At 43.2% G+C, this 27649-nt stretch overlaps 1 protein-coding gene across 3 annotated transcripts in view; it reads left to right on the plus strand.

Annotated features, from left to right (window-relative positions):
- Positions 1 to 27499, plus strand: part of RALY (RALY heterogeneous nuclear ribonucleoprotein) — a 285956-nt gene extending 258457 nt beyond the window's left edge. For all 3 annotated transcript variants that reach the window (XM_077335298.1, XM_077335295.1, XM_077335296.1), the window contains 6 exons: positions 14689 to 14736; positions 17064 to 17224; positions 21353 to 21466; positions 22416 to 22555; positions 24806 to 24854; positions 25839 to 27499. In XM_077335298.1, coding sequence (XP_077191413.1) covers positions 14689 to 14736; positions 17064 to 17224; positions 21353 to 21466; positions 22416 to 22555; positions 24806 to 24850 — 508 coding nt within the window. In that variant the 3' untranslated portion in view covers positions 24851 to 24854; positions 25839 to 27499. The remainder of the gene's footprint in view (positions 1 to 14688; positions 14737 to 17063; positions 17225 to 21352; positions 21467 to 22415; positions 22556 to 24805; positions 24855 to 25838) is intronic.
- Positions 27500 to 27649: the final 150 nt, after the last annotated feature.

Here is a 27649-nt window from a genome sequence, read left to right on the forward strand (position 1 = left end):
GCCATAATTCAGCCACCCCTGCTTACAGCCAGTAATTCTGGAGGCCAAAGGAGCTCCTGGATCATTCAGACAGTCAGGCTACCCCTTCTGAGATCACCTTAGGGAGAGCACGACAGAGACTCTGCTTTAATATCAGACTGGATGGATTTTGTGTTCCTTTGGCATCTGAAAACTAAAGGTTCTTGGCTTGTAAAAAACTGTTGGGATTCTTTCATGCAACAGTCAAGTAGTGGGATTTATAGATTATGGGCCTTTCCATATTTTCACGGATTGTATCCTGAGTGAAGAATTAATATTGGATTGTACAACATATTTGCTTTAATTTCCAGTTAGTTAAAAATATTAGCCTAATCATCAAACAGAGTTTACATATATTTGCAAAAAACAGACAGTTATGAAGCAGACAGTATGTTTTGTTTTTAGAAAATGCACATATGTTGTCACTAGCACCAATTTTAAAAAGGCACTCTTTCCAGTGAGAGATGAACCTGCCACCTGGAGCTGGTATTAAAAATAATTAGAATTATCTTTAAAACCTGCTTCCCAGTTAATCAAGGCAACCTTTTTAGTTCTTCAAGAGGTTTTTAAATCAATTAATCTCACCAATTAATAGACTAAATACTGCCATCCTTGTTACTGCATCAGACTTTCTGTCATAGCCGGTCAGTAAGGCCTGCCAAATTTAATATACTGCAGCATACTTTGGAGAGCAATTCATAAAAGCTTTCTTCAGCAATTTGGTGTGACATCACAGCTGAGTCAGGTGATCTATGCTGCTGAAAGCGCTCGTAAAAGCTGACCTAGCATATCTGCAGCTGACAATTTCCTATATAACTAGATGGCCATTAACACAGATGGCTCTAAAGTAGGGGTAGATAAATTCATGGAGGATAGGTCCATTAATGGCTAGCAGCTATGATGACTCAAAGAAATCCCCATGGGTAGAAGCAGTACTAAGTCTTGGCCTCTGTGCCTGGCTTGTGAGCCTTCCAAACCTTTGGGTTGGCCACTGTTGGGAATGGGATGTTGGAGCCATTAATCTGAACCAGCAGGGCTGGAGGAACTGATTGGGTTACAGTGCAGTATGACTGCCAGTGCTGGAGACCATGCTGCTCTCTGATCTGTCTGGATGAACTGGCCCCACACAGGGTCAGGTCAAATGATCAGAATGGGCATGTATAATGGTTCCCCCAGTGCCCAATGAATCATATTAAACGCCCCATTTGTAAGTGTATTTACTTGGCAGGGAGCACTGTTCATTTCAGTCAAACTAACTTCCAAGGAAGTTGGCTTAGGATTGCAGCCTTAGAATGTGGCTGCTTGAGACAGGGGCACTGGATGGGAACACTTTCGTGTGCTATCAGGAACTGGGGTTACCATTTGCTAGTGGTCCTCAGGGGTAGTCAACCTGTGGTCCTCCAGATGTCCATGGGCTACAATTCCCATGAGCCCCTGCCAGCATTTGCTGGCAGGGGCTCATGGGAATTGTAGCCCATGGACATCTGGAGGACCACAGGTTGACTACCCCTGCTCTAGCAATCGCAACAGTCAGGGAGCCCTGTCTTTTTGCAGCTTGCTTTTTCCCTCTCCCACTGCTTGCGCTTTCGTATTTGCTACATGTAATTGCATGAGACATTGGACAGGAATGGATTTCTCCTAAGCATCCTCTTCATTTCCGATACAGTCCCAAATTAGGAGCATTCGGAACTAATTACCCAGACTAACGGTAAGAGAGACTCCATGAGTGAGCGGAAAAGGTGAGCGCAATCACATCTGGTCTGTCAAGTGCCAGCTAACAAGGGGGGGAAACACCTGGTCCCCCCCACACACACACACAAAGAGTCTAGCAATTCACCAGCTGTCACATTCAGATCCCAGGTGGGGGAAAGAGAAAGCAAGAAGCTATTTCTCAGACAGCCACGCTTGGTATTTCAGTCAATTAGTCTATTAGCTGTGGAGCATCTAGGTAAATAGCAGCAGTTATTGGTGCTCATCCAAGCACACATGCACCCCACTCTCCTTTATGAATACCCTCACTCCGGGAAAATCAAGAAGGGAACAAGTAGTCACTGGCTGAGAGAGAAGCATGCCTTTCTGCACTCCGAAATCAGGCACAATGTGAGTCTTTCCATTCTAAAACAGAAACTTAGATTTGGAAGGATTCAGAAGTCATATAATCCTACTTCCCTGCTAGGAGACAGGCAGCCAGGGCATTGGAGAAAAGTTACTCACGTAAGTAAGCCTAGCCAGCAGCCACAAGAAAAAGCAAAAACAAAAACCTGTTGCTCTTAATGTTAATTATTATTGTTGCTGTTGTAATTATGGAACAACTAAGTTCTATTTACTGATTTTTACATTCCATGTAAACCTGGTAAACCGCCCTGAGCTTCAAGGGAGGGCGGTACATACATACATACATACATACATACATACATACATACATACATACATACATACATACATACATACATACATACATACATACATACATACATATGTATTCCACAGACTGCCAACCTAGTGCAGAAGATCTCAAGTTGAAACCCAGGCAGTTGAAAATTCCATTTTTCAGCCCTGGAAAAATCCTCTTTTTTCTGCCTAAAGACACTGCCCATAATCCTAAATCAAGTGAGCCAATGGAATCATCCAGACTAGCCTGAGCATGTCAGAACTTGGAAACCAATCACAGTCAGCCATTTTTAACACTTGGAAGACTACCAAGGAAGACAACAGTTGCTAGGCAGAGGAAAGCAAAGGAAAGGCGATGGCCAAAACCACCCCACACTTACCTCTTGCTTTGAAAACCCCATGAGCAATAAGTTGGCAATAAGTTGGCTGTAACTTCACAGTTTTATCATTGAAAGCAATTGTGCCTTCCTGTTTTTCTGCACTTGATGGAGAGATTGTTGTGAGCATAAATTTCAAGCCCCCTTAGAAGACCTTTGTTCATTTAATATACCGGGAATTATAATTAACTATAATCGTTGGCAGCTTATTGAGAATAGTGTGATATATGAATGGATCAAATTGTCTGTCACAGACTTGTAGATCTTAGCATACTGTTTGACCTTAAATTCTGCTATCTGTTTGCTAAGGTTAGCTCCTAATAGAAAAGCAAGGGATGTGAAAGAAGAGTCCAGACAATGATGGACAATATAAGTGTGTGGGAGAGTTAACTTGCATGGGTTTTTCAACTGCAAAACCCAGTTGAGTTTATCATGCCTATCAGTGGTGGATTCATCATCTCTTCCTTATTTAAAGGAGGAAATAATTTTTGTATCTGGATAAAGAACTCTAATGACTCTTTGGCTGCCAAACCACTTCGCAATATTCTTATAGCATCCTGCCCACTACTATTAAAGTCCATGCTACCATACCATACTGCTGGACTGGTGTAGTGGTTAAATATTGTACTAGCATCTAGGAGAACGCTGGTTCAAATCACCACACTCCCATGGAAGCTCACTGGGTGTGGTTTCCAACCTCCAGATGGTGGCTGTAGATGTAAAAAAAATTATTTAAAAAAAATCTAACAAGCATCAAAGTAGATAGCTAGCCGCTTTTCCCATCCTAGTTCCCTTTTACTAACAGCAAAACCAGACCTTCTGAGATAGACTGCTGCAGTTTTGGGTGGGATAGAGGTAAATGCTTCTCCTTTTTAGGTAATGGCCCCAGCCTGGTGAATTTTCTCCTGGAAGAGGTGAGGGCCCTGATGGAGTTTTCTCAGCTCCGCAGGGCCTGCATAACTGAGCTCTTCTCCCAGGTCTTTGGTTGAGGCCAGGACCAGGAACAACTAGGGCCCCTCCTCTGACCAACATGACACCTCTCTACGAATCTCCACCCTATGACGATTGACTGTAGAATGGGGGGGAAATGGGGGCTATGCCGCCTCTTGTGTTTTAAGATATTAGGAGTTGTGACTGTATTATTGGAGGGTTTATGGGGGTTTATTGGTTTTATGTAAACCGCCATGAGTCTACGGAGAGTGGTGGGAGATGGTGTTGGTTGCTCTGACGGATGATCTTCGACACCAGCTTGATAGAGGCAGTAGAGCCTTTCTTGTGATGTTAGATCTTTCAGCCATGTTTGAAATGGTCAACCACAAGCTCTTGGCCCACTGCTTCGCCAGGACAGGGACACAAGGGACAGTCCTTCAGTGGCTGCTGTAATTGCCATCAACACCTGTGGTTAACATGGTCTTCCTCATGCATCTGTCTTCAGGAAGAACAAGTTGGGAGATCATGTATACTACCGCTTCATTGGTCAGGAACAATTGTCCATATGAACACATAGGTTGATTTGCCTTTGGTTTGCTTTTGAGAGGGTAAATTGCTAAGTTTTTAGTTTCGAAAATAGACAGTTTTATATCAAACAAATAGTGATGAATAAATGATGCACCCCTGTAACATTTCTGTGTTGACTTAACAGGAGAGAAGGTCCTGACCTCACTATCCTGTCTAACAGCCTTCTTGCTGCCCCTTGCAGGGTCTTCGTCTCTGTGTAGACCAACATTCGGAACACAGCTCAGTTTCCGGATCTCCCATTACCATTCAAAATCAACATAACAACTATGCCAAAGTTTAAACATCCCATTTGTTAGTTGTTTCCAAAGACAGCTAGGAAGAATATATGGTTTAAATATTTTTAAAAGAATGCCTTACCCTACTTGGGAATTAGAATGGGAGAAATAATGGATCACATCAGAGGTTCGTCTGGTCCACAGTCCTGTTCCCACAGTGACCAGAACACCTATCAGGGGGTCATGGCAACCAGCGTCCCTCTGTTACAGTTCTCTAGCAATGGTATTCAGAGAGTTACACCCTCTGAACATGGAGGTTACATTAATATAATTATTTATTATAACACTGATTGGTGATCTCAGAAGGGACACTTGGAACTGCAAAGTGGTATGTGCATGTGCAAGACATCCCATTATAACATGCATTGTATTTGCCGTGTGTTGTGCATGTATAATTTCTTGGCATTTACAGTACAATCTCAAGAACACTTTCCTGTGAGTAAGCCCCATTGAATAAATTTCAGTACAATTCAGAGCAGACCTGCTTAGGATTTGACTGCTAAAAGTCACGGAGTGGGGGGAAAATAAGACATTGGACATTTTCTGGTGTTAACATATTTCTCATAACTCACCGTTTCACCTGACTTGTTAGGAAAGGGAATATAAGAACCTAACAAGGATCAGACCATTGGTTTATCTAGTCCAGCATCCTGTCTCACATAGTGGCCAATTAGTTGCTTTGGAGGGCCAACAAACAGGGTACAGAAGACACCTTCCTCAATATTGCCTCTTTGCACTAGTATCCAGAGGTTTACCCACGATTTATAAAGAAAATAGGATTGCCTATATTGCTTTACTTGGGAACTAGAACATCAAAGAGGAGCAGTGGAGTCTTCAGGGAGTGTCTTTGGTGGGGAGAGGAGTAATCAGTATGCTTCAACAAAGTCTGGGGTTTTACGGAAGCCTGGACTTCTCTGTTAATTTGTCACATGGCAATCAGTCATTTTTACATCAGCTTACATTACACAAGCCCTGGCCTGGATAGCCCAGGGTAGCCTGCTCCTGTCAGATTTCAAATGCTGATCAGGGTTGGACCTGGCTAATATCTGGATGGAAGACCTCCAGGAATGGCCAATATAGACATATATACATTCACAGATTTAAGGATTTGAATTTTTGAGTTGAATAAATGTTTTTTTCCCCTGACTAAACCATTTTAAAAGCCCTGTAAGAGGTGGACTTTTATCTGTGTGGCTGTCTTTGTAATGCAGGTAAAGTAGCAGCAATCATAACATGATGAAGCAGTGAACTCCACAGAGGAGAAAGACCATTTCGGGGTGGGGGTGGGGAAGATGATATAGAATAAAAGGTGGGAAAATAGTGTTACAGTTCCAAATTCTGCAGTTTTCTACACAGAGGTAGACATGTGTTGTTTCCATTATTGTTGTGACTGGCCGTACTGTACATCAGCAATGACACTTCCACACAGCAGGTTTCCCTTTCGTTTTCCTGCTCCAGATATGGGGCAGCAGCCAGGCCCCACCATCACAACCCCCTGCAGGGCTTTTTCTTTTTCTTTTAATGTGTATATTGTTATAGCAGTATGTATACAAGTTCTCTGAATTCTCAGCTTTTAAGTCTCCAGACCCCTTCATTGTAGAAATATGCTTGCCTTTCATATCTTTTCAATGAAAAGGCTAGAGAGATAGCATGAGAAAAAGCATGACCTAAATGTTTCAATTAATTTTTTTGATAAAAATGCGTATGGTTTTAACATGATATCACTATAATAATATTTGGCTGCCTATTTAAAAAAAAAACAGCGGCAGGAGGAGGAAGTGGCAACTGTGAGGGAAATGGTTGTCATGAGTGTAAGTAGGCAAATCTGGACTTTTTCACCTAGACCAGGGGTAGTCAAACTGCAGCCCTCCAGATGTCCATGGACTACAATTCCCACGAGCCCCTGCCAGCATTCGCTGGCAGGGGCTCGTGGGAATTGTAGTCCATGGACATCTGGAGGGCCGCAGTTTGACTACCCCTGACCTAGACAGTAGCCACTCCAGCCAGGCTTACCTGTGATCTTTCCCCAAATTTCCCAAAGCTAGGGAAGCCCTGGGAGGTGGATCATAATGCTGTGGGGAAGCGGGGAAACCCCCACTGCTGTAATTCCTGCAGAACCATATTCAGAGGGTTGCAGTGGGGGAGGAGTTTTTTCACTCCTTTTGACTACCTTGTGAAGTCCCTCAGGGAGCGGTGCTCTCCCCTACACTTTTTAACATCTTTATGTGCCCTCTGGCTCAGCTGGTGTGGAGTTTCAGGCTGCATTGTCAGCAATATGCAGAAGACAACCAGCTCTTTATGGATGGCTGCCCAGACTCCCCCTGGAACCATCTGCCAGATGTTTGGAAGTTATAGCTGGATGGCTTGAGCAGAGTCATCTGAAACTCAACATCTCCAAGACAGAGATCCTATGGTTTGGGAAGAAGGGGGCAGGCCATGAAGCACATTTACCAAACCTGGCTGGGACGCAAATTAACATTGCACCCCATGCCAGGAATTTGGGGGTGATTCTTGATGCCTCCATTTCTATGGAAGCACAGGTCACAAGTGTAGCCCGCTGGGCTTTATACCAGCTACTCCAGGCAAGGCTACTAGCACCCTACCTGTCTCCAGAGCACCTGGACATTGTAATCCATGCAATGGTCACCTCCAGAATAAACTTCTGTAACTCACTCTACACTCTACACTTATCCCTACCCAGAAATTGCAGCTGGTACTAAATGCAGCTGCTAGAGTCCTCACAGGAACATCTTGGAGGGCTCATATCTAAGGCAGCTTCACTGGTTGCTAGTTGTGGCCCAGATCCGGTTTAAGATTTTGGTTTTGACCTTTAAGTCCTTATCTGGTCAGAGATCCACATATCTGATGGACCACCTGCTGCCTTATGCCTCCTGCAGAGTGTTTGGGTTCCAACTTACTGGTCAACTTACAGAAGGTGCACCTGGCCTCAACAAGGGCCAGGGCCTTTTCTGTCCTGGCTCTGACCTGATGAAATGAATTCCCGGAAGAGCTGAGGGCCCTGCAAGAATTTTCTGTGTTCTGCAGGGCCTGTAAGATGGAGCACTTCTGCCAGGTCTTTGGGTGGAGTCAGGGCCTGGGAGATGGGCCCTTCTAGACTAGATCATCTGCAGTGGAGTCAACATGCATTAAGTTGTCCCTTGAGGCACAGGGAGGGGAAATTTTGCCACCAGGGTATTTTTTTACTGGGGGATTAAGGGTTTTTATGTACTTGTGGGGTATTATTTTATGTAATACAGTGCAAGATGGCTTGACTGATAGCAGCGGGTAATAAATCTAATTAATATATTTGGGGCATATTCTTAAAATGGTCATTAACATTTTTCTCCATTATTAAACTGTTTCCTCTCTAGATTTTTAAACTCCATTAAACCTTTAATGGAGCTGCAATCAAATCTCTCTCTACTGCTAATAATGACGTATCATCTTGATTTTTCCATACATATATCCATATAAGTCTGGCAGCATAATAATACTTTTCTCCAAGTTTGGCACATCACAATCACTATTCTGCTAAATATCCTGCATTGACTTATTTTTAACTCTGGGCTTTTTTATAATCCCAGAGAAAAAAATTAATTATTTTAGTGCTCTTTCATGCAAATGTCTGGCCTATTGCAAGGATACTGGCAAACAGAAACATCAGTTTTGATAACATCATTTTTACAGTGTTAATTGTTCCAAATAAAGATCTCTTCCATAATGTAGATATAATGTTTGGGGAATTAAATTTGACAAATTCTTTATAATCTTTGGGGATTTTTACCCCCAAGGTACTTAATTACTATTGTATTGATTTTAATGTTCATTAAATATTTCAAATTTATTGATATTAATTAATTGAATGTGGCATTGAGAACTTGATTAATTGGTATTTTATTGCTACAAGTGCTATTATGTGTTCATTAAGATTAATTGGTACTTTTCATAGATTTAAAGTTGGTGTTATAGCTTGTGTATCATGTAAGAACTTTTCAAGTGGCTATTTCTTACACATTGAGATAAAACTATATTAACTTAGAATTAAGTATGATGTAGCGACCTCATGTACAGGAATATTGTAGAAGCATTTTATTTTTAGGATTATAGCCACTCATCATTTGGTATTGAAGATTATTGAATAATTATCTTAATTTTATTTTTCCATTTGATTAGAATTAGTTGTGTATGCTCTTCTAATGTTGGAATTGTTCTTGGCCCTGATTGATTGATTGATTGATCGATCGATTGATCGATCGATCAATCGATATACCACCTACATGGCAAGCTGGCTCAGGGCAGTGTACAACATCACATTCAGTAACAGTAATATTAAAAACAATTAAAGTATTTAAAAATCACTCACACTCAGCACCTGTAACTAAAAACAACCACCATTCTACTATTATTCTAACATGATCCCCATCAGATCTATTTCCTGTTGTTTTCATGGGGTATTTTTGTGGGGGGCGGAGGGCCGTTAGATGTTCTCTTGCATTAGCATAGCATGAAAACTATATAAGAATCTGGGGGAGTGAAATGGAAAATCTAAAAAGTTATAATGTAAAAAGATATGTAAAAGATTATAATATCAATGGGACAATTTCCTTAAAGTAGTAATTTCCATCTTGTTATATTGTTATTTATTATCAGAAAAACCTTGCAACAGGGGAGATAATATAAGAGGCACAAAGAATAAAATGGAAGCAGAACTTATAGAAATTGATTCACCTGTATTAAAACCAAAATTGGATAAAACATGATAGAATTTACAAGAATTTAAAGATATTATATTTGCACAAAAGTAATAGAGAAAAAGTTAGATTCTGTTGAAAAAAATGTAAAATAAATGAGATAACTTAACTCTTCACTTGCATTAAATTGATCAGTTATCAACTGTATTTGAATAATATAGCACCATAAGACATGGGCCCACAAAACTTGCAGAGTGAATTCCCTCACAAACACACATACACACACACTTTCTTTCTTTCCAGGTCCAGTGTGAATCCTGGGCTGCACCACTGATGGCATGCCCAGCACGATTCCCAGGAAGCATGGCCCCCACCCCTAGACACAGCATGGCTCCCAGCTGCATGACCACTGTTGGCAAACCCAGCATGGCTTCTGGGTTGCATGACCACTGCCAGGCCCAGGGCCGTTCCTAGGCTGCCAGCCACTACTGTGCAGCCCCAACTCCTGGGCTGCATCACGGCCAGCCAACCCACCATGGCTCCTGGGTTGTACCGCCACTAGTAGACCCAGTGCTGCTCCTATATGCCACCACTCTCACTGGATCAAGCACAGTCCCCAAATTCCTCTAACAACTGCTGGGGGTAAGTGCGTTCTCTGCCCTTGAGCGGGGAATGCTATTTTACTTTTTGGGAAATTAACACACACCCCTTGTGTATTTTCCTTTAGATTTCAGATTTTTCTGCATACCTGAGAAGTCACCCAAGTTTGCAGAAAATTCTGTTTGGGGTAAGTATGGTCCTGATTCTCGGATTTAAGTATCTACAGATGGGAGCCACATTTGGGAAATGGATATATAGATATCAGATTGCCCTTCTAGCATTACTGTTACAGCATCACCTGCAGTGCATGCCTGTAATACCTCCCACAAAGTTAAATGGGTTCTTCCTGGAAGGGTAGAGCACCAGCAGGCACCTGTATTGAACCTGAAGCTTCTGACTGAACAATCCCCTGTGAAAAGAAAGGAGGAAGCATCACCATGCTATGGGGAACATGGAATGTCTGTCTGTCTGCCTGTCTGTCTCTCTCTTTCTCTCTCTCTGTAGTGAGGTTCAGGTTTTGCTGATCTTCCTGCTGCTTTGCGAGGGGGAGAGAAATTTCTCTCTGCTCACTATCTCTGCACTGTCTGTATAGACTAAGCAATGTGCAATATAATAGTATTCTTGCTGGATCTGACCAATGATCCATTTGCTCCAACATCATGTTTCACACATGGGCCAGCCAAATGCCTACAGACAGCCAAGAAGTCAAGAGTATTGCCATCAACACCTGTGGTTAACATGGTCTTCCTCATGCATCTGTCTTCAGGAAGAACAAGTTGGGAGATCATGTATACTACAGCTTCATTGGTCAGGAACAATTGTCCATATGAACACATAGGTTGATTTGCCTTGGGTTTGCTTTTGAGAGGGTAAATTGCTAAGTTTTTAGTTTCGAAAATAGACAGTTTTATATCAAACAAATAGTGATGAATAAATGATGCACCCCTGTAACATTTCTGTGTTGACTTAACAGGAGAGAAGGTCCTGACCTCACTATCCTGTCTAACAGCCTTCTTGCTGCCCCTTGCAGGGTCTTCGTCTCTGCCAGGGGTAGTCAAACTGCGGCCCTCCAGATGTCCATGGACTACAATTCCCAGGAGCCCCTGCCAGCATTCGCTGGCAGGGGCTCCTGGGAATTGTAGTCCATGGACATCTGGAGGGCCGCAGTTTGACTACCCCTGCTGTAGACCAACATTCGGAACACAGCTCAGTTTCCGGATCTCCCATTACCATTCAAAGTCAACATAACAACTATGCCAAAGTTTAAACATCCCATTTGTTAGTTGTTTCCAAAGACAGCTAGGAAGAATATATGGTTTAAATATTTTTAAAAGAATGCCTTACCCTACTTGGGAATTAGAATGGGAGAAATAATGGATCACATCAGAGGTTCGTCTGGTCCACAGTCCTGTTCCCACAGTGACCAGAACACCTACCAGGGGGTCATGGCAACTAGCGTCCCTCTGTTATAGTTCTCTAGCAATGGTATTCAGAGAGTTACACCCTCTGAACATGGAGGTTACATTAATATAATTATTTATTATAACACTGATTGGTGATCTCAGAAGGGACACTTGGAACTGCAAAGTGGTATGTGCATGTGCAAGACTTCCCATTATAACATGCATTGTATTTGCCATCTGTTGTGCATATATAATTTCTTGGCATTTACAGTACAATCTCAAGAACACTTTCCTGTGAGTAAGCCCCATTGAATAAATTTCAGTACAATTCAGAGCAGACCTGCTTAGGATTTGACTGCTAAAAGTCATGGAGTGGGGGGAAAATTTTTCATAACTCACAGTTTCACCTGACTTGTTAGGAAAGGGAATATAAGAACCTAACAAGGATCAGACCATTGGTTTATCTAGTCCAGCATCCTGTCTCACATAGTGGCCAATTAGTTGCTTTGGAGGGCCAACAAACAGGGTACAGAAGACACCTTCCTCAATATTGCCTCTTTGCACTAGTATCCAGAGGTTTACCCACGATTTATAAAGAAAATAGGATTGCCTATCTTGCTTTACTTGGGAACTAGAACATCAAAGAGGAGCAGTGGAGTCTTCAGGGAGTGTCTTTGGTAGGGAGAGGAGTAATCAGTATGCTTCAACAAAGTCTGGGGTTTTACGGAAGCCTGGACTTCTCCGTTAATTTGTCACATGGCAATCAGTCATTTTTACATCAGCTAACATTACACAAGCCCTGGCCTGGATAGCCCAGGGTAGCCTGCTCTTGTCAGATTTCAAATGCTAATCAGGGTTGGACCTGGCTAATATCTGGATGGAAGACCTCCAGGAATGGCCAATATAGACATATATACATTCACAGCTTTACGGATTTGAATTTTTGAGTTGAATAAATGTGTTTTTTTCCTGACTAAACCATTTTAAAAGCCCTGTAAGAGGTGGACTTTTATCTGTGTGGCTGTCTTTGTAATGCAGGTAAAGTAGCAGCAATCATAACCTGATGAAGCAGTGAATTCCACAGAGGAGAAAGACCATTTTGAGGTGGGGGTGGGGAAGATGATATAGAAATAAAGGTGGGAAAATAGTGTTACAGTTCCAAATTCTGCAGTTTTCTGCACAGAGGTAGACATGTGTAGTTTCCATTACTGTTGTGACTGGCCGTACTGTACATCAGCAATGACACTTCCACACAGTAGGTTTCCCTTTCGTTTTCCTGCTCCGGATACGGGGCAGCAGCCAGGCCCCACCATCACAACCCCCTGCAGGGCTTTTTCTTTTTTTTAATGTGTATATTGTTATAGCAGTATGTATACAAGTTCTCTGAATTCTCAGCTTTTAAGTCTCCAGACCCCTTCATTGTGGAAATATGCTTGCCTTTCATATCTTTTCAATGAAAAGGCTAGAGATATAGCATGAGAAAAAGCATGACCTAAATGTTTCAATTAAATTTTTTGATAAAAATGCGTATGGTTTTAACATGATATCACTATAATAATATTTGGCTGCCTATTTAAAAAAAAAAAACCAGTGGCAGGAGGAGGAAGTGGCAACAGTGAGGGAAATGGTTGTCATGAGTGTAAGTAGGCAAATCTGGACTTTTTCACCTAGACCAGGGGTAGTCAAACTGCGGCCCTCCAGATGTCCATGGACTACAATTCCCACGAGCCCCTGCCAGCATTCGCTGGCAGGGGCTCATGGGAATTGTAGTCCATGGACATCTGGAGGGCCGCAGTTTGACTACCCCTGACCTAGACAGCAGCCACTCCAGCCAGGCTTACCTGTGATCTTTCCCCAAATTTCCCAAAGCTAGGGAAGCCCTGGGAGGTGGATCATAATGCTGTGGGGAAGCGGGGAAACCCCCACTTCCCAATACCAGCAAACATAGAAGAAGAAGAAGAGTTGGTTCTTATATGCCGCTTTTCCCTACCCAAAGGAGGCTCAAAGCGGCTTACAGTCGCCTTCCCATTCCTCTCCCCACAACAGACACCCTGTGGGGTGGGTGAGGCTGAGAGAGCCCTGATATCACTGCCCGGTCAGAACAGTTTTATCAGTGCCGTGGCGAGCCCAAGGTCACCCAGCTGGCTGCATGTGGGGGAGCGCAGAATCGAACCTGGCATGCCAGATTAGAAGTCCGCACTCCTAACCACTACACCAAACTGGCTCTCCAGGGCAGATGACCTGTGTGGAAATTGTCCTGTTTTGTTTTAATATGGGGGGGGGTCTGTTTGGAGTGCCCCAGCCATGTCACGTGCAATTCCATCCTGCGTTTTTTCAGTCTTTAAGGGAGCAGCTTACATGGCTGAACACTGAAATCAAGTTTCCGGCATGGAAAAATACCGGGCTTTGTCTGTGGAACAAGTGAGGGCTGAGCTTTAGATCTCAGGTGGTTTCGTCATTGTTCTGAAATGTCGCTTCAATGTCATTGTGGAGTCAAAAATGTCAAGTCAAAATTAAAATTTTCACACCAAGTCAACCTTTCAGATGGGTGTGTTGCTATGCCTCCTTTTCAATAGGAAATGTCAAAGCCTTCCTTTTCTATTATTTACCAGATGAAATCTTCCTGAAATTCTCTTTTGCAAAGATTTTCTCTGTTATACTTTCATCACAGTGTATCAAACAGCAGCCCGAGAGGAGAAAGGGGAACAGGGAGATATCAGCTCAGTTACTGCCACCACTCTGGTCACAGCAAAACCATCCCTGAGTCAGTCTGGTGTCTCCTGAACTTCTTTGTTCCCTCCCCTCTGCTTTAGCTAGGAATGTTTTCCAGCATGCCTTAGGAATGGCATCTGTTTGCCTGTTGATTGTTTGGCAATTTGGCCCATAATAATTGCTGGTAAAAGATCTTTCTCTGTCCCAGTTGCACGAACACGAACCAGTGGGGGAAATCTGCAAGTCCATGGCAAGGAAACAGTTAATATACAGATCTGGCTGATGACTTTGTTTCCTTTCCAGGCACAGTTGTCTCCTGATACACTGGAGTTGTAGCACCACAGCAGAATTCAAAATAGTGGTACTACTCAAAATCCCTTGACCCAGTATGGAGTAGAGGTTAAAAGGCTGGTTGCTGACCAGAAAAAACGCAAATTCTGCCAAACATTCCCTGTCAGCCCAAAAATACATTATAGAACTATTAAAGGATTATCATGAGAATAAAAATGAAGCAAGTGCCACCCTTGCAGGGATGACAAGATAGAAATATAATTTATGGAAACCCCCCACCCACACAAAACACACTCACTCACACAAACACATATCTACAGAACTGAGTTTGGTTATCTAACAAGACCCACCACAAACAGATGGCTGGAGAAATAATTGTAGTCCTAATCAGCTTTCTCTGTTTGGTTTGCAGTGGCTACGACTTTGATTATGACTACTACAGAGATGATTTCTATGACAGGTGAGTGGATGAGATGAATAAATGCCTCTGCCTTCAGAAATAACAACCCTTCATATTGCCTTTGAAGAGCAGCACCAGGAGAGATGAAATAATCACCAGAAGCTGTTCTTGCTCACTATATTAAGACGCCGTAACAGCAACATGTTAATGGCCATTTTATATATGGATCTTCTTTTGCAGGAATGCGGCCATCTTCTGAAATAAATAAACATTTGCATTTCTAAAGTTTCAGTACTTGACACTCAGTAGAAAGGAAAAAATACTAATACCTTTCTTCAAGAATGTTAAGATATTAATGCCGAATATTAACTGTAGCAGTGTATGAGAGCTTTAGGTACTTGTGGACTGTAAGCTGAATATGAGCAGACAGTGTGATGTGGCAGTAAAGAAGGCAAAATCAGTCAACAGGCACGTGAACCAGCTTTCCTGAGGACAGAAATAGCTGCTGAGAGAGGAGAAGTAAGAAAGATCCATGACTGTCAATAGTTTCCGTTCATGGATCTCTGCATCCAACCCTAAACCATTAAACCCAGCTTTATTTCCTCAGTGTTGTTGTTGTTGTTGTTGTTGTTGTTATTATTATTATTATTATTATTATTATTATTATTAGATTTATAGCCCGCCACTCCCTTGCGGCTCGTGGCGGGTAACAATATCACAAATCCCCATTAAAACCCCATAAAAACAACATGTTGAGGAACATGCCAACAGATCTGAGATGATCTCCTTAAGATTTCTTTCCCATCCTCAAAATTCATTTCCATCTCCAGTTTTAAGTAACGCCATTAGTTCAGGATGACATAGTAAAAAGGTAACATTCCCAAATTATGTTCTGTGTCTTTCACAGATGCACATAGCCTGAAATTCGGCCTATGTGGCTTTCGTAAACCATGGGAATCCAGCGATAGAACTTAAAGACTTTCTACCTGACGTACGTAGCATATGTATGTATCAGGAAACAAGGTAGCAAGATATTTCTAATACTCCCTCATTTGTGGAGCTGAAACACTGCTGGCTTCTCATACTACAGTTCTGGAGGCTACAGTATTCAGCTGTCACTGTGATACCTCCTTAGCATGGACAGTCACATCCCAAAGCATAGATGACTGAGGGTGGGTCCTTGCGGAGAAAAGAGACTGCAGCCAGCCCAGAGCAGCAAAAGATCTTTTGTCGGCCCAGACAAGGTACACCCATTGCCTCCTCTTCCTCCTCCTCCTCCTCCTCCTCTGGTGCCAGTGTGTATTGGAACTCATTTTTGGTTTTTTAATATATCTGTTGTTTTAATTCATTTATTCAAATGGTTTTATATTTTTTAATATTGTTGTTTTCCTCTTTGGGTCTTGAGATGCTTTGGACAAAGGTAGACATATAAATATTTTTTAAAAAACATAAATTCAGACCTGGTTCAAGAGTGTAGCTCTTTTCACACTGGCTGTTTGCTTTCTCATTCTTTTTTGCTCTCCTCCTTCATTTCTGTTTTCGGAAGGGTATTTCCCCTCTCCCACCGTTTGACAGCTTTTAAGTAGGTCTTTGCAGACTCCTATCAATCGGGCCTCCGTAGCTTTGCTGAAGTTGGTGGTCATTAGTGCTGGAAAGGGTCCCCTTAGCTCAGGGGTAGTCAAACTGCGGCCCTCCAGATGTCCATGGACTACAATTCCCATGAGCCCCTGCCAGCGAATGCTAGCAAGGGCTCATGGGAATTGTAGTCCATGGACATCTAGAGGGCCGCAGTTTGACTACCCCTACCTTAGCTACGAGGGAACAGGAGCTGAGCAATTGCTTTCGCTTGCCTGAACGCTAACTGCATAAATAGCGTGGTGTCTGCCTTACTCTAAGCCACATCAGCCTGATTTATCTTGCTGGATCCCCCCAGCACAAGGTAAGCATTTCATAATATTAATAGACTCCAGGTTGAGATAAGGAACACAGGAGATTGAAAGGGCGATAGGGTAAAAAAACTAAAAGAATTCGGCGTGTATATTATCAGCCTTGACATCTTCAGAGCTTCCTCAGATAATTCTAAAAGCGGAAACATTAAGGTGAGTGTTTTAAAAATGTATTAAAAGTCGCAGCCTTACAGACTGTAGAGAATGATTTGCTAAGTAAAAGACCTCTGCGTGAGTTTAACAGCATTAGCTCAAAGAGTAATGTTTTGGTGACTGTGTCTTCGGGAAACTTTCATGATCAAATATCACCCCCGGTGACTTTTACTGCTGGAGCCAATAAGTGTTGTTAGATATGCATGGATCTCTACCTCCCCCTGGAGGTCATTTGTGAATTCTTCCAAATTCCTCCAAACTGGTTCTTCCTTCTGTTTTGACATGCAGACTCTTTGAATATCGAGGACGGGTCTCTCCTGTTCCTAGAGTGGTTCCTGTGAAGCGTCCACGGGTGACAATTCCTTTAGTAAGGCGTGTAAAAGCAACCCTCCCAGTCAAGCTCTTTTCCCGATCTGCTGCCATTGCACACAGCTCAGCCAAATTAAAATGTAAGTGCCTGCCTTGGTTGATTTAAAATATTTTCCTGTCCCTTTTTTACCTGACTTAGGGACCACATTAAAACACATTTCAAGACAAACACACACAGGAAATGATCAAACATAAAAACAACTCATGGCGTGCATGGTAAATGACGATTAGTGAAACATGGTTTAGTCAGTGGCAAACATGGTTTCTTCACACACTTCTCTAGGTATTTGTTGCAAAAAATACTGACGTGCAAACATGAACTTGTATGCTCATCTGGGGGGCAAGATCTCTCAGAATTACCAGACATGGAGCTGCCCTATTTCAGTGTGAAATAACCCTTTATGGTCTGCTTTTAGTTATGCTCTTAACAGCACCATTTAGGAAGATTTGCAGATTCTCCCTGTGGCAGCCTAAGAGTTAATCCCATGCTCAGCAAGTTGTGAACTTGATGGGAAGAGACAAATTTTTGGCCCAAGTGCCAGTGGTGTGTGGAAATGCAGTCTCTACCTGTGGAGAGCCCCCAATTTCACTTATAATAATACAACATCTAATTGGAACATGTTATGATTGTCTAGATCAACATGCCATGGCAGGGCTTAAATCCTTGTGCCAAATTTACTGCCACATACACCCAGATAAGGCAATCACAGGATCTAACATCTTCCTCATCTTATTTGGGACATATATTGGTGGCAGGAGTGGTGATGCTGTGGGAAGTTTGGAACAGGGGAGGGGGGGTTGCATTGGATTTTATTATGCTTTGAATGTGTTTATTGGATTTTAATGCTATGATGTTTTATTGCTTATTGTGTAAGCCCACTTGCATGGAAGGACAATATAACAGTCACATTATAAATAAATAAATTATAAATAAACTAGACCATCTGCTGGAGTAGTGAAAAGTGGGGTATAAAAAAACCAGCACTCTGGGCAGTGAAAGGTGGGGTATTTTTTTAAAAAGCTCTTCATCATCATCTCAGGCTTGCTCGCTTGCTCATTTTCTAACATGGTATATGCCATTAAACGGCAAACAATGCCCTTTGGTCCTCTACATGCAGCAAACAGGTCAAACCCTTTGCCAAAGGATAAACGGATACAGAAATGGACACAAAGGCTGATTCTGTGAAGGTTCAAGGGGCTGGCAGGTTACAGAGGGTGAGCAATAGGGTTGTGAGTGGCCTGCATTGTGTGTATGGGGGGGGGGTTGGACTAGAGGATCCAGGAGGTCCCTTCCAACTCCGTTATTCTATGATTCTATTACATCAAGAATCATGTCCTAATGTAATTCTCTGAATGTGGGGGTTTTCGTTACCTTTTTTCTGCTAAAGTAGAATACCGATGGTTTCACACTGAAGCCAGCATTAACTCAAAGACTGACCTTCTTTTTATGATGTTCGGGAGTCTATAATGAGTGAGATCTTTCAGATGAAGCAGTGTTTGATGCATATGTGGGCTATTTTATGCCTTCAGTTTCAAGGTGGTGGCGAGGAAAGTGAAGATTTTCAACAGCCTGATAATAGCAAGAAGGATAGTGGAGTATTTTGGACACCCGAGAGTGAAAATCAGTTGCCTGATTTATCTGTGCTGAATGTATAAGCATGTATAAGCAGAGGGAACGTGATGAGGAATTAGAGGAATGAAAACTTGAACTGTAGCATTTGTATGAACTCCATATTGAAGCTGCACTTTTTCTGTGCCTGTGTCTTTATAATGCAGCTTTCTATGGGATGGAGGGATGTATCTTATGGGCTTCTCTTAGCATCATTGAAGACGCTTTAAGGTTTCATTGTAAAACATAATACATGTTTAATAGCTGAATGTACAACTTTAAGCAGTTGGGGGTTGTACAACTTCCAACTGATTTCCAATAGTGCGTGTGTGAAAGAAAGAAAGAAAGAAAGAAAGAAAGAAAGAAAGAAAGAAAGAAAGAAAGAAAGAAAGAAAGAAAGAAAGAAAGAAAGAAAGAAAGAAAGAAAGAAAGAAAGAAAGAAAGAAAGAAAGAAAGAAAGAAAGAAAGAAAAATGTCCTGCCAGGTCTATATAGGTTGAGGCCTATATATAGGTTGAGGCCTATATATACACCATCATTGAGCTGGCCTCCCTACGTAAATGAAGAACGTAAGCAAAAATGCCGGAACACAGTTGGAAACAACAGAATTGCACTCTATTCCCCTTCCTCTCAGATACAGAAAGAGCAGAAAACATGGATGGCTTTAGTTTTACATTTAAAAAAATTGTTTTAACCATTGTAATTTATAAATCACAGTAAGCTGCCTTGAGTCTTTAGGGAAGGATGGCATTTAAATGTTTAAGAAATAAATAAAGACTAACCATTTGTGGCAGGGTATGAGCTTTCATGAGTCACTGCTCACTGCTTCAGGTGAGCCTGCTACACATTTTAGACTTTATGGCGCTGCTGAACTCTTGCTCTTTTGTACTGCTACAGGCTGACTAACATGGCCATTCATCTCGATCTATCAAGAATCACAACATGGAGAAACCTGTAGGGCAACATTTCAGCCTCCCAGGGCACTTAATGGGGAACCTCAAAGCAGCTGTTTTATTGTGAAGGAATTTCAGAAACAGGCCGGAATGGGAGGTTGCTGAATTATAAGTTCTTACAACACTCAGGACAATGGAACCTCTAAGGCAGTAGTTCTCAACCTGGGGGTTGGGACCCCCTTTAGGGGTCGAGCGACCCTTTCACAGGGGTTGCGACAGGGTGAGCAGCTTGACTGGGGGGGGAGGCGCCACAGTTGCTGCTCCTCCTGTAGGCACCCGCCAATTTATATACAATGTATGTACAATTATGTACAATTTATATACAATCATGAACAATGGATCTTCAAGCCATTGATCAGTTTCAGTTTAATTTCTGTGAAAGAACACTTGCATAATTTTATGGCTGGGGGTCAACACAACATGAGGAACTGCATTACAGGGTCGCAGCATTAGGAAAGTTGAGAACCACTGCTCTGCTTAACAGACATGTCTCATTACATATGCCATCACTCATTACATAAGCTGTCACCCAGAATTTAACTTTGTTGGTCTTAAAGTTGCCACTGGAGCCAAACTTTGTTCTGTGGAGATGTTGGTGCACTGACTAACGGGGGGGGGGGGGAGAGAAATGCAGGTTGTGTTTGTTCAGTCCTGCCCGAAGGAAGCTGTTTTCCAGTGGTAGTGCTGTCAGTATTAATCGGAAGGCTGTGCAGAACTGATTCTGCACATGTTAAATCATGCACTTTCAGTGTGCATTTGCAGCTAGATTTTCCTGTGCGAAATAGGAAAATCTACTTCTAAAGTGCATTGGAAGTTCATCATCCCAGGGAGGTGATGACAGGCAGAAGCCACGTCTGTTGCCTTCCCCTGAATCCCTGCCCCCAGCAGTGCTGCCAGTGCTGACATTGCTTGAGTTCCAGACAAATGTTCTGATGTGTCACTGTCAGCACATTTGTCTGGACTTGCCTGTCCATGTGCCAGACTGCTGGAGGTGGGATTTAAAATACTATCCTTGGTTCCTACTAGGAGCCTGTATCCACTTCTCTGCTACAAATTCTCCTGGCAAGCAATGCCCAGGTTACAATCACGACATGAAGGATATTTTAATCACGTGAGAAACAATTGCCCAAAGGTCAGGGTGGAGGAGGGTTGGGAGATCTGGTTTAAAAAGAAAAAAAATATTTTGTTCCAAATTGCAAGTGCTTGCTGGCTAGGGTTCTTTCCTAGATGATCTTATTGAATCACCATAGTACAAAAGCTTCTTCTTTTATTTTTGCCATCAAGTCACAGCTGATTCATGGCAGCCCCATGGGAGCATCAAGGTAGGAAACTTCCTTGGTGGGCTTCCATCCAGATACTAACTAGGGCTGTTCCTGCTTAGCTCTCAAGGTCTGATAAGGTCAGGCCAGCCTGGGCTACCCAGATCAGAGCTAGTATGTGTGCACAGGCCTCAAGTTAGATGATGAGAATTTGGTCATTTGTATCTATACCTCCTAGTGATGGGAAGAACTCTACCTGCCATCGAGGGGGTTAGATTGGAGTAATGGTGTATGAGATAGCAAAGTAAATCTCTGTTCAAGGAAAACTGTGAATCTGAAAACTAGTAAAGAAGAGTAAGGCTTACTTTCCACTTCTTTCTCTTCCAAGTGAAATGCAACGAACTGCAGACAATCAAAACAGAGCTGACGCAGATCAAATCTAACATTGATGCTCTCCTGGGAAGATTGGAGCAGATTGCTGAACAACAGAAAGCAGCTACCGGTCAGTTGGAAATGGATGGCCCTGGTTTGGAACCTGTAGTTCCAAAAGATTTCAGGCTTTCATGTTTTTTTTTAACGGCAAAGACACGCTGATGGTGCCATACTGTTTCTTATAGTTTGTCCTTGAGAGTACACCTGCATGGGGCAAGATTTGCCAGATGTCACTCATTGGAATCTTTGGCTCAGACCCTTGAGTGGCAGATAAGCAATTTCTGATGGTAGCTTGCCCCCAACTGAGCAGCAGAATGGAGTGAAAGATCCAATTAAAATGTGCCGAAACCTTCCATTTTTCCTGACTTAATCGTTATACCCAATTCTGGAAGGTGTGTAGGCTTAACCTTGCTGCTCAGTGGTTGCTGTTCCCATCCTTTCCCACCCCTCTTTACCCCTTCCCCAAATTAACATGGAACAGCCCCCTCCCCCAGCCATCTCTCATCACCTTCCACCAGAAATGATACTGTGGACCTAAGCCCCCCACCCCCAAATCTAAATAGACTTTATCCTATAATCTCCTCAGTACTTATATTCTTATACTTGAGGTGTCAACAAATTTTCTGCTGTGTGCTGTTGGGTTTGTAGCTTCGGTTGTATTGTGTATGTTCATTGCATAGCTTTTTTTGTATGGCATTTAGATGCATAATGCTGATTTGTTGACACAGATTACACTGAGGAATGTTTACGATTTCTAATGAAAAATTCAACACAAGGCTAAAACAAATCACTGCACCTTTGATTTGCACAAGAGAGAAGCAAAACTCAAAACGGGGTGAAAGAGTCAAACCATCTCCATTCCACGCCAGTTTCTACTCCACCTGGGAGAAGGCGAGTGGACTATGACACTGGGGAGAATCAGACCTTTGTTCAGTGAGCTACTGGGAAATGACTAGGGGAGGAAGAGGGCAGCAGATGAGAATCTCTCTTCTTTGTGCACTGTACGTCTTCCCCTGCAGAGGTAAGAAAGAAAGTCGACGGAAACAAAAGCGAGATCTCCCAAGAAGACACAGCCTCAGAGGCAAACACGGAGGAGCCACTAAACGGGGAGGAGGGCGAGGAGGAAGGCCTGGTGCAGGACGACTGCGAAGACGAATTGGTGAGAGCCCCCAGACCCTCTCCCAATAGTGCAGACAAAATTGCTGAGTACAATTCTGAAAGTGCTCCAAACTTCTGGAGAAAGCTGTTTCCCCTTTTTATTTTCTCCAGATGTGCTGAAGTTGCAGAAGGGTCAGTATTACAAGAAACTTCCTAATCGTAATGGAACCCACACGGGGGAGAGAATCTCCCTTGCTAGAAAGTGCTTGTTGAGGTGCTAGATTTGGACCTCCTGCCTGGAGCAAGAGATCAGACCTGATGGTCTATAGGCCTTTTCCAACTCTTTGGTCCTATGATCTTTGGTGCTGTGATGGATCGCAGCTTTATCAGCCCCCTTTTAAATCCACACTCGGTTGGAGAAGGCCTGGCAGGAAAGGCCAGGCATACAGACAGACATACTTACTTTACTTTTATTGATTGATTGAATTTTTTTGACCACCCTCCTCTGCAGACAGGCTTGAGGCAGTTTACAACATTAAAATTCCAAAATTCAAAAGAAAAATGGTAAAAACAATAGATACCCCATAATGCTCCATTGTCCTACTGCTCACCCATATGCTCAGTGGTGGGATATTCTGGAGAGGGAAAGAGGGAGGCCCATATGGGTTTATTTACTGGTTCTGGCCGCAACCATAAGCCTGGTGGAATACGGCTGTTTTACAGGCCCTCTGGAACTTCAACAGTTCCATCAGAGCCCAGGTCTCTACTGGCAGCTGATTCCACCAGGTTGGAGCCAAGGCAAAATGGCCCTAGCTCTGGTTGAGGCGAGCCACACTTATTTCAGGCTGGAGACCACTAACAAGTTGGCATTTGAAGATCCTAGCATTCTTCCAGGACACACTGGGAAAGGCAGTCCTTCAGAGATGCAGGGCCAAGGCCATGTAAGGCGTTAAAGGTTAGAACCAACACCTTAACCTTGATCCAGAATTCAACTGGCAACCAGTACAACTGCTAAAGGACAGGTCAAATATGGGCCCTCCAGAGTGTCCTGGTAAGGATTCATGAAGCTCCATGTTGTACCAGTTTTGGTTTCCGGGTCAAGGTTAAGGGCAGACCCACCTAGAGCAAGTTACAGTAATCTAACCATTGCATTGATCATTTTGGCTAGGCTTGCCCGGAGTCAGGCAGGGAGCTGGTTGCTTCTCCTGATGAAGATGGAAAAATATCTGGTGGGCTACTGCTGTGATCTGTGCCCTCAGTGAAAGGAAGGAATCAAAGACCATTTCCCTTCAAGAATGGATGTGTGCTTTCCCACAGCAAGGCAAACCGGAGCCCTAGCCATTAAAACACTCAGCGCATCAGACTACAGCTACACTTATCACTAAGCATTTACAGCACTGACCTGAGAAACCAGAGAAAGTCCAGGTCTGTTTTAAACCTGGTGCTGGCTGAGGCTTTATGCTCACCCAGGCTTCGGGGCTTTATGCTCACCCAGTGTTTTACAGCATCGCCCAAGGACAAACAAGCTTTAGACTGCAAATGCAAATCATATCCTGAGCCCAAGGTCACCCAGCTGGTTGCACATGGGGGAATCAAACCTGGTTCTCCATATTAGAAGTCTACACTCCTAACCACTACACCAGAGCTGCATGAAGCTGCTATTCCCGCCAGAGAAAGTACTTTGGAAGTCAGTTGGAATTGCCCCACCTGGAAGTCAGCTGGAATTGCAGTCATACCCCACAGTTGTCTCTCTAGCCCCCACAGAAACTGTTGGGGATCAAGAGATAACCCTTGGAAAAAAAGTGGTAAGGAGAAGGGCAATCAAGCAAAAGCACCCTCATCTAGATGCCATGGCAGTAGAATTGGCCTAAGAGTCCTCCTCCTAACAGCAGCCCTTTCCCACAGGTAGACAGGGATCTTGAAACAACCCTAGAGCAAGCTGAACCAAACAGCCAACCCATGTGGTGGTAGCCAAGCCACAGGGGCCACTGCAGTCACAGCCATTCTCCATTGTCATCACTGCAGTGCAGACCACATCAGAGGAGCCCCTTGGCCACCTGACGTCCTCCAGGGCTGTGGCCCACTGGGAATTTCCTTCCCAGTAAATTCAGGGATTGGTCATCTACTGCCCTAAACCTCCCAGAATGCTGTGGAAGCTCATGGGAAAAAGGGAAGGAGGTCCATCACTTTCCACTTACAAAGTTTAACCCTCAGACTTCTTTTCTTCCATTAGACATCTGATATTTTACCCTCTTCCAAGCAAAAAGAGACCAATAATAATCTCTTTCTCCATTCTCCACTTTCACTTCAGGAGAATAGCCATTATACAGATGTGGAGGATTCCAGCCTACAGTAACCAGGTATAGTCACAAGGCCACATTTTATTATCCAGATGAGTTACTAAACCATGCACATGTTTAGATAATGATGCTTGTTTAGTGTTTGTTGGCACAATTTATCTCCCCCCACTTCACCCCTCTCCTGTTCTTTATGGGGAAATATGTCCAATTTTTGTATTTTTTTGTAACCAAAGATGGGTTGCAATATTAGGAACAATAGGCAAGCAGGAGATTGCACATTAAGGGAACTTAAGGACCTGTAGTCTAACACTTCTGATTTGTTTGTACTTCTTGATTGTTGGAAGACCTCGGTCATATGGCATTCTAACCACTGGGTTATATCCTGCTGGTGGGCACTGCTAATCTTGGAGCCTCCTGACTTTTCCTTCCTACCAGCAGCCAATTCTGGTGCTAAGGTTGCAGGACCCATTTGAGGAATAGCCATGTAGGTCAAGAAATGACAGGGGAGAGATGCAATTAGTCTAAGGTGACCAGATTTTAACATTGGTAAAGCAGGACACCATTGACTGAGGGGGGGTTCTTGATTAAAAATTTGGTCTATATGGAGCAACAATTTTTTTTATAGAATGCATAGAATGCAAAAATAGTATTGTAATATATATTTTTTAATTTCAACATAAGTACAATTTGCCAGGTACCCCCAGATGTCCCTCCAAAAGAGGAACAATCTGGTCACCTTAAATTAGTCCCTCCTGCCTGTGACAGTAGAGGAAGGAGTGGGGGAGGGTTTGACCCCTTCCACTTACAGACTGTTGCATGGGGATTACATCACATAGATCCCACCTATGTGCTTTTCTGAAATGTGCTTTTCTGAAATGTGAAATGGCAGCTGTGGGTAGAAAGCCAGGAAGATCACAGATCCTTCTGCAGACCCCCATGTGGACTTTGGGTGGGTCTAACCCCCCTGGGTGACTACTAGATGGTGTCCAAGCTGTTCAGGTGATGTCCACTTACTGTCTCCTTTTCCCCCTCCCATCATCCTAGCATGTCATTCAGCAAAGCAGCCATGGAAAAACCAGGAGGACAGCAAGAGATTTAAGCCCTGCCTTGGCATGTTGATGCAGAAAAGCATAACATGCCGGACTGTCATACTCTCTGCCTGGCATCCAAAAGGAGAAATATGGACCCCTATCTCTGAGCCGTTTTGTAGTACACAGCAAACTAGCCATCCCAGTGGAACCCTGCATTGCTCCCACCCCATCCTTCTTCTACAGACTCAAAGCCCTGCAGCCAGTAAGCACCATGACCTTCACTGGCCAGATACTGGAATGGGTTTTCTATTGGCAGATGAAGATCTTAGGTTTCTCCCCCCCCACACACACACACACACCCTTACCATCAAGTGAAGTAAGATGCAGCTTACTTGATGGGGGCATGGTGCTTCATAGCAGGGGAGATACTACATAAGAATGATGTTTTTCTATTTTAGATAATAAATGCTGCCAGGGGTGCCACTTTGGACTTGCACCATCATTGGGGGGATAATACAGGCATTTGGAACATGCTGGTTGCTAGATGATGTCATGGACAGAGAACATGGCTGTTGGGTGGGTTCTGCCGGGATGTTTACAAATCCTCTTTATCCACTCAGTTTCCTACACATCAGCAAGGGTAAAGCGATAGGTCTGTGCATAGCGGCAAGGGTGAGCACTGACTACAGCCAGGCTATCATAGGGGATCCAGAGCTTTTCAGAAAAAGGGATGAGGCTGAAGCCTTCCCTTCACAACCCAGCACCCATGCTCCACAACAAGCACCCTTGCTCTTTACAAAGCTCATCTCTATATGGCTCACCCAAGATGGATAAGGAAGAGTAAGAGAGTTACTCGCATGTCCAATGAAAGCCAGTAACGACACACTAACCACTTGTTTATCATACCAGTAGCCTAGGATCAGTGAAAAATAAGGTTCTAGTCCTCCTTGCATAAATACATAGGCCTGAAGCAGACAGAATTCTTTCTGCCCTGATGACCCTGATTTGATTCTTCACCTCCTTTTAGCCCAAACACCCTCTTTTTTAAAGACTCATTCACCTGCAACACTAAGCAGAACTGCAGCATATACCAGAGTTTGGCAATGTCCCTGGCTTTCTCTTCCACCTACAACCCGGCTCCCAAGACAAAGGCCAACGGGGCAAAGTTTGCTTAGCTGTATGACTCAACCCCTGATGATGCTAATACCCTGATGGTGATCAACTGCTCAGCAAGAGAAGGCAAGAACCACAGAATCATACTGGTCTGTTCTGAAACTGACTGACATCAGACCCCCAAAATCTCTCTGGGAAAACAAATCCTGCAAAGGAATGCTGCTCCCTTTCTGTGGGTATCACCATCAAGAAAGGATCATGGCTCTCAAAGCACAATATTTTACCAGTAATAGGTTGTCATTTTACTGGGGAGTAATAAAAAAGGGCCAAGTGGTTTTTTTTTCTCCTCCCTCCTCTCCCCTCCCCTGACCTTTTCTATTCTGGCTCCCCCTGTACAGTTTGCCTGCTGTATCGTACTGAGCTATTTTACAGCTGCTTTCTAGGCTTTGAGAAGTTGCAATGGTTTCCTATGACCTGGCTGTAAGACTGAGGTAGGGAAGGAAATGGGGGCAGGGGCACTTTGTATATAAAATCCTGTATAATAAAACAAACTTAATTCAGCATGCTACCTCTTTTTTGGTAAGTTGCTATCGTCTGATTTTAGTCTAATTGCACATATTGGCAGTCTTGGGTTTTTAATTGCTTTTTGCACTTTTTCTTTTGTTCCACTGTCCTCACATTCAAACTTGGGCAGTCCATTTGGAACTATTC

Source organism: Paroedura picta, chromosome 4, assembly GCF_049243985.1.
Source record: "Paroedura picta isolate Pp20150507F chromosome 4, Ppicta_v3.0, whole genome shotgun sequence".
NCBI classification, from domain to species: domain Eukaryota; kingdom Metazoa; phylum Chordata; class Lepidosauria; order Squamata; family Gekkonidae; genus Paroedura; species Paroedura picta.